We start from the raw sequence: 14,255 nt of genomic DNA on the forward strand, positions 1-14,255 counted from the left end.
GCTGCTCTGGTTCGCCAGAAGTGGCTTCGTCATGCTGGCCACATGACCCGGAAGCTGTACGCCGGCTCCCTTGGCCAATAAAGCGAGATGAGCGCCGCAACCCCAGAGTCGGGTCACGACTGGACCTAATGGTCAGGGGTCCCTTTACCTTTATGAGAAGGGCAGAAGGTACAGCTATTGGCTGTGCAAACAGAACTTTGTTGCCAGGAATGGGATAGCCCACTGTTGTGTGAACACCGGATTTCAAAATAATTATAGGTGTAGATGGCAAAATACAAAGCAAATCCATTTCACACATGCCTCAGCTGCAGCCTTCTTTTGGACCACGAAAGGAACACTCACCCAGGTTATAGAAGCTGCTGTTGCGCTGAGCATAGGACACGGCTCTGAATTTATCAGTCCTAGTTTCACAAAGCCTCCAATAGCTTTAGAATAACCCTGGAAGAACGGGGGGGGGGGGTTAGAAACTGCCACAGAACACAGGGATCAACATGCCAAACTCATATGTGACACCAGAAATCTACCAACATGGTTTCCCTCCCATTCCAACCTTTGAGCTTTCCTTCGATATGCCTGCATAGGTATTTCGACAGAAGTCAGCAAACGACATGCAACAAATCTGAAGACGGCTTTTGCACACACAGTTCTCGTGCAATAAGTGCCTTGCTATGCTTTTCCTGCTGTTGTAAGCCACCCTGAAATTGGATAGGGTGCTATGCTAAAATAATTTAAATAAAATAAACAAGCATACATACAATTGTGTTGTCAGGCCATGGGTCAATCTAACCCAGAGGTGGAGAACTTGTGCCCCTCCTTATGTTGTTGGGATGCCAACTACTGCATGACCAATGGTTAGGGATCGGGGTGGATAGTTCTGCATGCATTTTGGTATTTTATGCACTGTGACTTGCAGTTATTTTTATTGATCACAGTTTCGTAATTATTCATTGTAACGGTTAAGACTGAATTCGTGTTTTGTTATTGTTTGCCGATGTTTCAAGAGTTAATTTTATTGTGCACTATTATAGTCTAATAATTATTGAACATTACTTTATTTGATACAAGTCGTTCCATTTTAAAGTTATGTTTTATTGTGACTTTCTGTATGGGATCGGGTTATATTACAAGGTGCGAGTTCCTGGTTGTGTATTTTGTTGCTACAAACTGCCTTGTGTGTAGTAAAATAGAAAGGCAGTATACAAATTGAAGGTGAAATGAAAATGAAAATTAGGGCAACAGGACCAGTTCCGCTGCACTGGGTTCCCAGCCTAGGGGGCGCTGTAACTGTGACACAGTGACTTGAGCAGGATGGAAGGCAAATTTTAGCCTCGCCACAGGGCACCATTGAAATTTGATAGAACAAAGACCACCCCTGCGGGGATGATGGGAGTTGTAGCCCAACAGCATCTAGAGGGTCACAGATTAGCTGACCTTGATCTAACTCAATATTTCCTCCCCCGATTAGCAATTATTCTCCCAAGATCTCACATAAATCTCTCACAGAACATTTTCACAGCACAAAGATTCTTTCCATCGAACCCAATACCTTGTGCATGAAAAGGGTGAGCTACAGCTGATCAGTTTTTTTAATAATATTTTTATTAGTTTTCAATTACAATAATCCAATAATAGCCTCATTATAACAATGCCAAATTTTAATACCAATCATTAAAATACCAAATGATATAATTTAGGTGGCCCCCCGCGTGCTAGCATTGATGGTTTGATGATTTACTTTATTTCTGCGTTCCAAAATCTTATTAATTTTAATTATATTCCAGTCAAGATAACAATCCCTTATATAACAACTGCATTTGTCTTGACACATTAAATCAGTGCTTTTTTTCTGGGGGTGGGTGGGACACAGGGGTACGCATACCCCTAAACATTTTGTGAATCTTTGTACTTTTGTCCATTTACTGTATTTATTTTTCCCTATTTGAACTATAAAATGATGATTTTCTTGAGTCAAAATGAAAATACCCCTAAACGTGATGGGTTTTTTTATAGAAAAAAAGCACCGTGTTAAATGATTTCTAAAACTACAGGTGAGATCACAGTTAAGGGCACGCAGGACAATCTTCATCCGAAACTCGCACAAAGTAGAATGGATGCGCTCCACACCCTCACATTTTTACAATATTTTATTACATAAGCACAGCCACAAGCTAAGCTTGGCATATCAGCCATTTACAGAACCTCCCACCCCAGCTGAATTTTCTCTTAATGGATAAAAACCATAACATACGTTCACCTGGACTTCCCCATGACCTTCACGGTACCAAGCATACTTACCCTGTATCGTAATGTTCCTCTTAAGAGAGTGTGAGCTGACTGAATGCCATAGGGTTTGGCATATTTTGTACTGTCCCTGTTTGGAAAACCTTCCAAATTTAATCCTGGGAAAAAATCCATGACAGTAACAGAATCAAGCAAAGCTCCTCCGGCTGGAATATTAATAATCTAAGGATTGTGAAAAACAATAGTCAGTACTATGTTTTATAACAGGAGTCCTCACAAGCACCAAGTCCCTATTCAGAAATGTCCGTCTCCCGTGAGAAGGCAGACTGTGGATTCCTTTCATTTCTACGCAGGAGGATCCCAAACCCATCCTCAACTTCCTGTTTTCCCTCCACACCTCTCAGTATAACTACCTATGCAAACATATCCTCCAGGCTCTCAACAAGAATCCATTCAAAACTATTTAGTTTATAAGATTAACAGCATAACATTCAGTTTAGCAAACCAGTTCTTTGCAATAAAAATTGCTCGGTTCTGGGGTGTCTTAAACCGGAATGATTATAAACTTTGATCCTAAACATTCAAAAATGCAAGTGTCACATGGAATTACAACATCACTGAAAGTCACAGGAATAAATTGTGTTAAGATTATGACGTTTAAGTGAATTCAGGGTATGCATAGGCTCCAGCTCTTGAACCCTGCCTGGCTCAAGCAGCCAATAAACACATCTCTCATATTACAACTCTGCAAACTCATGTTAAGGCTTTGGAGACACAGAGATATTTATGCGCAGAGCTATTTAGACACCAATGGTATCTCGTAAAATTTCAGAAGTGATCTTAAGTTATCTGATTGGACTACTTCAGACTGCAACCTAGAACAATCCCATCTGACAGCAAAGTTTATACATGGGATGAGTAAACCTGGGAAATAATCAGAGTCCACGGTAACAGCTCATGGCTACAGAACCTCACAATGACCCCAATTCTAAGGATATTAATGTTATTGGTCTTTTTAATTTGATAACCACAGAAGACTTCAGTAGGGTGAGATCTAAATAAAAGCAGAAATGCATTTTAAATGAGAGCATCTACATGGAGTTGTCATAGAAAACAAGAAAATAAGAGACAGGCACTCTTCTACTAATCGTACTCATAAAAATAAAATACAAGAACATGAACCCCGAGGTGCTTCTGCACATTTTGAACTCCAGTAGAACTGGTTGAACCAGATCGCTACACCAGGAGAATAGATGCATGGGCAATGATACAGGCCACAACAATCCCTGGTGCCTTGGCCTTGCTCACTTGGCCTGAGATAACAGGGCACTCAGAATTATAGCCTCAGACATTCCAAGTGTTCCTATTCTCCAGGGACATCCCTGATTTACACAAGCCGTCCCGGTTTCTGATTCAATCCTGGAATGTCCCACTTTTCCTTAGGATGTCCCTATTTTCATTGGAGAAATGTTGGAGGGTATGGCGTTATCTGACCCCTGAGCCGTCTGAAGGCAATCCTGTATGGGGAAGTGTTCTTTTTTAATGTTTTTATATATGTTGGAAGCTGACCAGAGTGACTGGGTCAACCCAGTCAGATGTGTGGGGTATAAATAGTAAAATTATCATTAAGGAATGGGACGTCCCTATTTTCATTGGAGAAATGTTGGAGGGTATGTAGCCTAAAACAGGGTGGGCAGAAGGTAGCCTAGGAACTACTGACAGGTCTCTGGGGGCCTAACAGTAGATTGGCAAAGACTTCGACTCCCAATTGTTTAATGAAAAAATATTTTACAGAGAGATTAGGTTGCTAAAATGAAAGCTGGGGGGATGGGACAGGATTGTGTTTTTGTGTGTGGCAGGACTGTGAGAATGATTCCAACACAAAAAAATAAATCCCAAGGCTACGACTGCACTCAGAGGCACTCTGTGCCTTAATTCTAAGCACAGTACATTCAGTCAAGGAGAAAAGACAGGAAAATAACTCATCAATTATTATTAGACTTAGTGATTCCCCATCTCTGCATTTTAACAGGTATATGAAGACAACTTCACCTCTCCATTTTTTAAATACGTGGCAGGTTGAACGGTGTTGAGCAGGACTCCCTGCGGACTCCAGCTGAATTTATATCTCAAGGGGTTGCCAGAATGTTCCGGAGCAGGCAGGCCACCACAGAAGGAAGTGTAAGACACCACCTGCAGATGAAGAAAAGGAGTTGTCTCCAATTAAACTATATCCGTCCAAAAGCTCCAGGTTCATTCGGCACAGCTTTAGTCTGCATTGCTGAGGCTGCAATTCCATACCCAAGTCTTCATTTAGCAGTATCCATACTTTGTTTACAAAATGACCTACTTGAGGCAACGTACAATATATTTGCAACACAGCAAAACAGATGACAACACGCTAGTTACCAGAGCAGGCCAAAAGATTGATACAAGTCCACCCCATGGCCATAACAGTTCTCCAACATCCCAGCTGCCTCCTAGTCTGGAAGCAGACAGATACTCATCACCCCACAGACCCAACACAGCTGTGGGGGGGCAGAGTCAACTTTCCCCTGAACTAATGTACCTAGAACATGGGACTCATGTACCTAGAACATGGGACTCATGTACCAAGGACTAAGCCTTGCAGAACTCATGGGGGCTTCCATATGAGTGGAATGTCTTCCGCTGTATGTCTTCGGCTGCCATCTTCGCTGTGAATTTCCAGGCACATCTTGAAAACATGTGCTGACAGGCAGGGCTTTTCTGTAGCCGGAACTAATTTCCGGCACCTCTCAGGCGAGCACCATTTTAGGAGAACCTGGGAGCTGCTTATGGTGAGTTCTGGTAACCCTTTTTAGAAAAACACCACTGCTGAGAGGCCTATTCAGTTATCATGGGTTGCCATATGTCAAAAAGTAAAAACCAGGACACCCCAAAAGTTGCTGAGCTTCCAAAATTGTTGGAACTTTTTTTTACAAAATCACCAAAAAAAACCGTGATTTTTCGATTGACTTGCCTAAGATCCAGGACAAAGCACTGCCTTTCGAACCTCGCCCCCCCCCCCCCGGGCAGTTAATTCCGCCTTTGAAATCCCAGGAAAATCTGGACATATGGAAGCCCTAAATCATTTTAATCTTTTCTACTTTACTTCATATATAATATTTTAAAATCTATGCAAATAAACAACCATGTAAAAATATGTAAAAACAAGGATTGTCATTGGAGTTTCTTCCCACTATATATAGTGCCATTCACCACTCCAAGAGATACTATTGATAAAAACTCATATTTTCTAGACGAGTCAGTCATTTTTATTTATAATGTTTCATAGTATCATTATACAGTGGTATCTCGGTTTTTGAACATAATCTGTTCCGGAAGACCATTCGAGTGCAGAAACTTTCAAAAACTGAGGCGCAAATGGCAGTCCGCAAATTTAATAGAGAAAATTGAGAAAAGTAACATATACACCAGTGGAAGCCATTCAACTTCTGAGGCGTGTTTGAAAATGGAAGCATTTACTTCCGGGTTTACGGCATTCGAAAACCGAAACGTTCATCAATGGAGACATTCAAAAACTGAGGTACCACTGTATATAGTTGTTCGCCATCTTGTTATGAGTGAGAGGCATACAAATATTTTTATCAATAAAATACGTTCCATTTATTTTGCCATTAGTGTGTGGACCCTCAGGTCCAGGCCTCTAGGCTCCTTTCTCTGGAACTTTCTCCAGGTCGTGCCCCTCAGTTGGTCCTGCTTCACACCCCAAGTGTTGTCCCTGACTGGATTGAGTCCTTGAACTCTGATCTTGCCTGTTGCTTGTCTGGATAGATGACACCAAGGGGATTGCAAGAGGGTGTGTTTGTGGAAAATAGCCAACTGTACAGAACACTTGCCTCTGGCTCCACCCACCTGGCAAGCGGCCCTCAAAAGGCTGAACAGAAGGGAACATGGCCCTCAGGTTCCCCACCTCTGGCCTATAGGATTGAACCCTTAATCTTGATTTATATTAGCTGGATCCCCTGTGTGCAATCGTACTCCTGTATGGAATTCCATATTGGCCCAGAGATGCAAAGATGATAAAGACCCTACCAGAGAACAATGGCAGATCAAGCTGACGGATTATGCCAAAATGGCTAAAATGACCGGAAGAATCAGAAATCAGGAAAACCAAAATTTTAATAAGGAATGGAGAAAATTTATAGTTTATCTTAAAAACCATTCTAACCAGTTAAAATCGTTAGTAGGATTGGAATAACACTTGTAGTTTAATGGTGAATTTTGGACATAATGGAGAGGTTATTATAAAAGATGCAGAAGGAAACAATTAACAATAGGAACCACAAAGGGGAGGAAGGGAAGTCCAGGAGATTCTTTGGAATCTTGTTTCTATGTTGTACGTTGGATACGTGACTGTAAAGTTTTAATCTGAAAACCCATTTAATTAAATTTATTTTTTAAAGGAATTCAAAGGAAATTGCCTGGGCTTCACTTCTATTCTACCACCCTGTCTCTGTGTGAGGCAGTAGCTGATGCGTAAGTGAAAAAGGAAGAAAATACAAAATTTTAGATTTGGAGCTGGGAAGGGCTGGAAGGAGTGGGATGTTCTAAGCCCAGTGGGTGACAGCTGATAAACCCACAACAAAGGAGGTATTATAGAATAGGAGCGGTGCGGAGGGGAAGACCTCTGAACAGATTGATTACTTATTAAGCTTACCGTAGCCCCCACTTCTTTCGCTTTATCAATACACTCCATCGCCAGCATATGATCAAGCCCAGGATCCAGACCCATTTCACTGATAACGGTTATGCCAGCCGCCTCGACACTGAAATAAGAGGGTGTATCATTTCAAAACAAGAATCCTGTAACAGGGCATCTTTACAGACCAAAACAACATGCCCCCAAGATTTCCAATGGGGAAATTGAGGCACAGCATCGCTCTGTCAATCTGGGATGTCCCGCTTCAATTGGGACACTTGGGAGGCACCGAAACGCAAATCAAGCTCAATGGTTCCCAGACAATATGAGTATAGATAGGGGACCCACATCCAGACAACTGAATCTGTGCACCCCTTTTTTACAAGCAGAGCAAGGAGGAACAAGTCGCCCTTCTCCCATTGCTCTGCACACTTGAACAGAACTTAGAAAACATGACTGCGCCTTTCATTTGCATCAGTAAAGTTTAAACTAGCTGCCTTTGCTAAAGACTCTGTGGAGTCGCCAAATTCAATGTATTTTTCAAAAAAAAAATTTTTAAGCATTTTTATATGTGTGCAGCTGCCACCTGAAGGGACGCGGGTGGCGCTGTGGGTTAAGCAACAGATCCTAGGACTTGCTGATCAGAAGGTCGGCGGTTCGAATCCCCGCGACGGGATGAGCTCTGGTTGCTCAGTCCCTGCTCCTGCCAACCTAGCAGTTCGAAAGCACGTCAAAGTGCAAGTAGATAAATAGGTACTGCTCCGGTGGAAAGGTAAACGGCGTTTCCGTGCGCTGCTCTGGTTTGCAAGAAGCAGCTTAGTCATGCTGGCCACATGACCCGGAAGCTGTACGCTGGCTCCCTCGGACAGTAAAGCGAGATGAGTGTTGCAACCCCAGAGTCGGTCACGACTGGCCCTAATGGTCAGGGGTCCCTTTACCTTTACCTAGGTGCCACCTGTTATCTATATCATGAGTTCTGAGCCACCAGTGGACTGTAAAAAGGGACCTTTGAGGAATGGTTGCTGAATGGGTGCAAGCAGTGGTACTTGCCACAGTGACACTATTTTTGCAATGCATGTTCCAGCATCGAGTCAAGAGATGTACATGAAAGATCTTGCTGGGTTTTCCCAGCCACTCTGGGTGGCTTACAGCACATGAAAAATTGTAAAACGTTAGACATTTTTAAATTCCTGATACAGGGTTGCTTTCTCCCTTTAGCAGGGAGAACATAAGACAGACTTACCTTTCCTGTAGCTCTTTCATAGCAGGTGTCAGGTAACTGGCAGTAACCATATTCACCTTGTTGTCAATGCACTTCTTAGCAACCACAGGATGGAATGCGTAAGGCAGTAAGCTAAAAAGAAAAATGTGAACTTAGGGTGACCTGCTCTATCCTTGACTCTCAAGAAGAGAAGAGTTTGAATTTGATATTCCACTTTATCACTACCCGAAGGAGTCTCAAAGTGGCTAACATTCTCCTTTCCCTTCCTCCCCCACAACAAACACTCTGTGAGGTGAGTGGGGCTGAGAGACTTCAGAGAAGTGTGACTGGCCCAAGGTCACCCAGCAGCAGCATGTGGAGGAGCGGGGAAGCGAACCTGGTTCACCAGATTACTAGTCTACCGCTCTTAACCACTACACCACACTGGCTCTCAAGAGGCATGTTACCAACAAGGGAACCATTCCTGCATGGTCATTCACCTCAAGGGACAACCTATGTGTAGCACAGTATGGGGAAGACAATTCCATGCAAAATATTAAGTCCTGGTTTTTATAATGATGATAAAATGAAAGGGTCACCCATGAATGAGGGAGCCACAACCAGTTCTGCAGTATCCTTGTCAAGCATGCAGTTGAAAGAATGGGCTTCTCTCACAAATACACACTTCAGTGCATCTTTTAAAAGCGTTAACACATGAAGGAACACCCGGTAGTTGCATTTTGGGCTTTTCCACAAAAGCATCCTCTTCTAGCCTGAAGTTCAGTACCATCACTACCAGGTAAAATCGTCAAGAGCTAACCTGGTCCATTGCACCCGCACCATGGGGAATTGCTGAAGCACCTACACCATGGGTAGGCAAACTAAGGCCCAGGGCCGGATCCGGCCCAAACGCCTTCTAATTCCAGCCTGCGGACAGTCCGGGAATCAGCGTGTTTTTACATGAGCAGAATGTGTCCTTTTATTTAAAATGCATCTCTGGGTTATTTGTGGGGCCTGCCTGGTTTTTTTTACATGAGTAGAATGTGGCCTTTTATTATGCATTTCTGGGTTATTTGGGGCATAAGAATTCATTCGTTGTTTTTTTCCAAAATATAGTCCGGCCCCCCACAAGGTCTGAGGGACAGTGGACCGGCCCCCGGCTGAAAAAGTTTGCTGACCCCTGATCTATGCGATCACCAGAACATACTGACCTGATAACAAGGTTGTGCTTCTTCACCATGGCCTCTAATCTCTTCTCGTCTTCGGTGACATCCACAACGACAGGAACAACATTGCTGTATTTCTTAGCCAGCTGCTCAAGTTGTTTCTTCATGACAGATGCTGTCGTAGAGCAAGAACATTGGCTGAAAGCGGTAGACAAGACTTCCTCCTCTTGAGCTCCCATTAAATAAGCATTCACTCATAACCTCTCAGCAAGTTTTAGACAACTTAGTCATGTGGTGTCATGCAACCTCGGCAGGACTAATTCTGTATAAAACAGGGGGAGGGGTGCCTGGTTTAAATTTAGAAGCTTTCAGAGAAATTAACTGGACCCCGGATAGCATGGGTTGCTGCTCTTCCTTGTTTTAAAGAGTGTGTCATGGAATATTTTTTTTGATGAGGGGGTGGATTTTCTTTACTGGTAGATTCCCCTTTTCTGTATAAAATTGTGACATATTGCCACCAGGAAGAATGAACCCCCTTCTCCACCCCCTCATCTGTCCAGCTGCCAAGGGAGCCTTCGGGACTCCACATTCCCAGGACCCCTCCCTTTCGCCCAGTGTTAGAAATTCCCAAGGGATCAGACGCATTTTGCAATTGCCACAGGTCCAATTGTGACCACATGGCGATTTCTGGATACCAGGCTAAGATCTCCATCCGGCTGGGCCTTCAGCTTTCTTAAAGGTAAAGGTAAAGGTAAAGGGACCCCTGACCATTAGGTCCAGTTGTGACCAACTCTGGGGTTGCGGCGCTCATCTCACTTTATTGGCCAAGGGAGCCGGTGTACAGCTTCCGGGTCATGTGGCCAGCATGACTAAGCCGCTTCTGGCGAACCAGAGCAGCGCACAGAAACGCCGTTTACCTTCCCGCCAGAACAGTACCTATTTATCTACTTGCACTTTGACGTGCTTTCGAACTGCTAGGTTGGCAGGAGCAGGGCCCGAGCAATGGGAGCTCACTCTGTCGCGGGGATTTGAACCACCGACCTTCTGATCAGCAAGTCCTAGGCTCTGTGGTTTAACCCACAGCGCCACCCGCGTCCCGTCTTAAGCCTATTCTTAAGCCTATTTCTTTGCATTTACATCCCACCTTTGTCTTCAACGAATACATGGTCTCCCCCCCCCCCAGGTTAATCCCTATAATGACCCTGCGAGGTAGGTTAAGAGGCTGTGACCGACCCAAAGTCACCCGCTCAGTTTTGGTAAATCCATTCCAGAACTTTGCAAGACCCAACTAAAACTAAGCTAATCCATGCAGGCAAAGCAGTACCTGTTCTAGGATAAAGGCTCAACGAAGAAACTGTTAGTGGGGGAAAGAAATCAAGAAGATCAACGAATGAAAAACTAAAAGATGGCTAGGTCTCAGAAGCTCTAAGCCACTCACTCCTACGAAAGTCTCCACCAACAGAGGTGGGCATTGTAATAGCCAGCAGGCCATGTTTGACAGCCAGCCTTTGGTACAGCTTGCTAACTAGAGGTCTTGTTTAAACAAACTAAATTTATAGCACTCGTGACTGTTGAGAACATGATGGAATTGTGCCTGAAATACTCAGATTTATTTATTTTAATAGCCTGAGTTTCCGATCTGTTAGCTTTCAAATCTCTGTGTTTCTGAAAAAATAATGCTAATATAGGATCTGGGAAAGTTCATAAAATAACCTATAGAAACAGAAAGGAAAACAATGTCTTCCAATAATAAGGCTCAGAAGCAGATAACCATTCCATGTAAGATGTTGAAAATCTGGATTTGCAAAAGATATTGCACTGTTTGTTTCCCTCTCAGGCAAGTATCTAATGTACGTATACATTCAGGCTTCAAGACACACAGAAGATGAAACCAAGTCCACAGCCATCTCCTTCGAGACACCCGCTTGCCTTTCTGCTTTGACCAGCTTCCTTAAGACATAGTGCCTAACAGATAGGATACAGTAGGTACACGTCACAGTAAACCATACATGAGCCAGTCAAACTCCTTTGAGCCTCTCTTCCTACTGTGGAGAAACAAACCACAATACCTGGCTGAGCATTATATCTGAGTCAGGGTTTATTTCACCCTCAACAAACCACAATATGTAGAAAACAGTCTGTGGTTTGTTTCTTCCATGTGCTAATGGAGGGGAGCAAAGGAGCCTAGAGAAGCGCATTCACAGTAAGCCATTTACTACGGTTTACTGTGGCATGCAAATTTACTACGGTTTACTGTGACATGCATATTTACTACAGTTTACTGTGACATAAAAAAATGGGCCAATGCAGTCACTCTGTGAACAGAAGGAGCCTTTGTACTCAAGGAAACCTGTGAACTTAGAAAGGCCCTTTCCATCAGTGTAACTCTCCCCACATGAGCAGAAATCCCAGCCCTCAGAGCCCTAGAAGCCTTCAAAATGGAGTTGCTTCCATGGGCATGATGTGTATTTGCCTTTCGATGAACTGAGTGGAAGGCTACGAGTCATAGGCACGGGGAGAGTTTGTGTGTGAATTCAACAGTGCTTGGTTTGATTTTGGCTGTTGGTTTGTTAATGCTGTTAATCTTGTTTCGTGGATTTGGAGAGCTGTAATGCTTTGCAAATTTTATAATGTGACTTTTCCTGGGGTTGTCCTTTTTAGCCTATTTTTTTGTTTTGTTAAGAGTATTTTACAGAAGGTGGCTGTTTTACTGATGATTTGTTAATTGTTTTATACAATTCATGTTGCGATGTTCTACTATGTGGATATATTTATTGTATGTAAGCCAAGGGCCTTCTCGGTGGTGGCGCCCGCCCTGTGGAAATCCCTCCCATCAGATGCCAAGGAAATAAACAACTATCTGACTTTTAGAAGACATCTGAAGGCAGCCCTGTTTGGGGAAGTTGTTAATGTTTGATGTTTTATTGTGTTTTTAATATTCTGTTGGGAGCTGCCCAGAGTGGCTGGGGAAAACCAGCCAGATGGGCAGGGTATAAATAAATGTATTATTATTATTATTATTATTATTAATATTATGGCCTCATGTGAGTGAAAAGTGTATGGAGCTACAATGCTAGATCTCACCCAATGGCTGTACTTTGTAATGAAAAATAAGGAGCACTGATCTGAGTATCAGGTATGTTGGGACTTTAAACAGGAAATATTTACTTATACAAAGGCAACACTCTCAACTCCTTTGTGCTTCTAATGCTACGGTCTTATTTACAAACCTGCTGTTATTTCAATGTTGGGGTCTCTCGTGAGGTATTCTATCACAGGCCCCGAGACATAGCCAGATCCAAGTATCAAGATCTTCCTCTTTTTATCCATGGTCAGTGACTGGGTGTACTCCCTAGAAGAGACAAAAGTCAGTAAAGAGAATAAGTCAACAAAACAGGCTTCAACAACCGGTATGTTTTAAAATAAGTTTTGAAAGCAAGAAGGAGCTCTCTTTAACATGATGGTTTCGATCCAGTCTTCCAAAAATTCTAACATTAGCCAAAACACTTTCAGCCTCAATTAGGAGTGGAAAAGTAACCAGACGAGCACTGCAAAATATTAGGTCTCCAGCCCACAGCTCTGGGGTCTGCTCTGCATTTATTTTTTTTATGTTTTCAAGGAAAACTATGAAAATTACTCCTGGCATATCGTCTCTTTAAAACACTTTTGAATGTGCTTTTCTGTGCTAATTTTGTTTTGCTAAATTGCATCGTTATGATCATGATCAATATGAAAGTAAAAAGTAAAAACTCTGGCTTTTAAAGGCTCCAGGGAAGAGAAGTGGCTCAGTGACAAAAAATCTTCCTTGCAGGATAAACCTGGATAAACACTACCAGTCCATATAGACTAGGACAGTCCAACAAGCAGTCTTTGGGCCTTTTTTGATGGACTCCGGGACCCTGCCAGGCCACCCCACACATGACAAGATGCGGGTTCCGTGCCAAAGCTCTTTTGCAACCCCCTTGGCATGAATAGTCGGGCTGCCCTGGTGTAGACAACACTCGGCTACATTGACTAATGAACTTTTTAAAGTTACTGAATCTTAGAATAAGGAGGCATGAACAAAGAAAGCATTCCTCTTACAGCCCTTGGATAGGCAAAAAGGTAAAGGTAAAGGAACCCTGGACGGTTAAGTCCAGTCAAAGGCGACTATGGGGTTGCGCTGCTCATCTCGCTTTCAGGCCAAGGCAGCCGGCGTTTGTCCACAGACAGCTTTCCAGGTCATGTGGCCAGCATGACTAAACCGCTTCAGAACACCGTGACAGAAACCAGGGTTCACGGAAACACTGTTTATCTTCCCGCCGCAGCGGTACCTATTTATCTACTTGCACTGGTATGCTTTTGAACTGCTAGGTTGGCAGAAGCTGGGACAGAGGAACGGGAGCTCACTCTGTTGTGGGGATTTGAACCGCCAACCTTCCGATTGGCAAACCCAAGAGGCTCAGTGGTTTAGACCACAGTGCCACCCGTGTCCTTGGATGGAGGAACCAGGTCCCTACAGGCTGTGTGTCTTCAAGGTTTGGGCTTTGACATATTTTAAGGATGAAAGTTAGGGAAGCCTATCCCTCCCCAACATGAGAACTGAAACACTAAAAAGAGAGAAAAAGCTGAGAACCTAGAACAAGGAGCCTCATCCTTTGCCTTCTACTTACTGTTGGACTGTAACTTCCAGTACCACAGAGCAGTTGGGAACCAAAGACTATCAGGAGGGCAGCTGGCTCCCCAATCCCTGAGCTAGATCTTTTTAAAGATCTCAAGAACTTTCTCCTGAGGTTGCTCAGTGGATAGATTTTGTTCTCATCTTCTGGAGCTACACTGGAGTACACTGTTTCCCGTGTACAAGATCAGAAAGGAATTTTCCCATGTAGCTGAGATCTGTTCACTGTTGTCTCTGGCTGTATTTCAATTCTATTCTTTTGCAGCCAGTTCTTTCATTTGAACACTGCCTCCTCCTCAGCACAGT

The 14,255-nt window shown here is 43.3% G+C and overlaps 1 protein-coding gene across 2 annotated transcripts in view; it reads right to left on the minus strand.

The window, feature by feature from the left end:
* AASS (aminoadipate-semialdehyde synthase) overlaps positions 1 to 14,255 on the minus strand; it is a 41,081-nt gene that overhangs the window by 8,933 nt on the left and 17,893 nt on the right. The window contains exons 13-20 of one of the 2 annotated variants that reach the window (XM_081023529.1): positions 12,523 to 12,644; positions 10,617 to 10,646; positions 9,338 to 9,467; positions 8,169 to 8,279; positions 6,944 to 7,052; positions 4,294 to 4,434; positions 2,296 to 2,463; positions 343 to 438 (exon numbers count right to left, since the gene is read on the minus strand). In XM_081023529.1, coding sequence (XP_080879655.1) covers positions 343 to 438; positions 2,296 to 2,463; positions 4,294 to 4,434; positions 6,944 to 7,052; positions 8,169 to 8,279; positions 9,338 to 9,467; positions 10,617 to 10,646; positions 12,523 to 12,644 — 907 coding nt within the window. The remainder of the gene's footprint in view (positions 1 to 342; positions 439 to 2,295; positions 2,464 to 4,293; positions 4,435 to 6,943; positions 7,053 to 8,168; positions 8,280 to 9,337; positions 9,468 to 10,616; positions 10,647 to 12,522; positions 12,645 to 14,255) is intronic. The other variant, XM_081023528.1, reaches the window with a different exon arrangement.

The sequence above is a fragment of the Podarcis pityusensis genome, assembly GCF_964106645.2.
Source record: "Podarcis pityusensis genome assembly, chromosome: 10".
NCBI lineage: Eukaryota > Metazoa > Chordata > Lepidosauria > Squamata > Lacertidae > Podarcis > Podarcis pityusensis.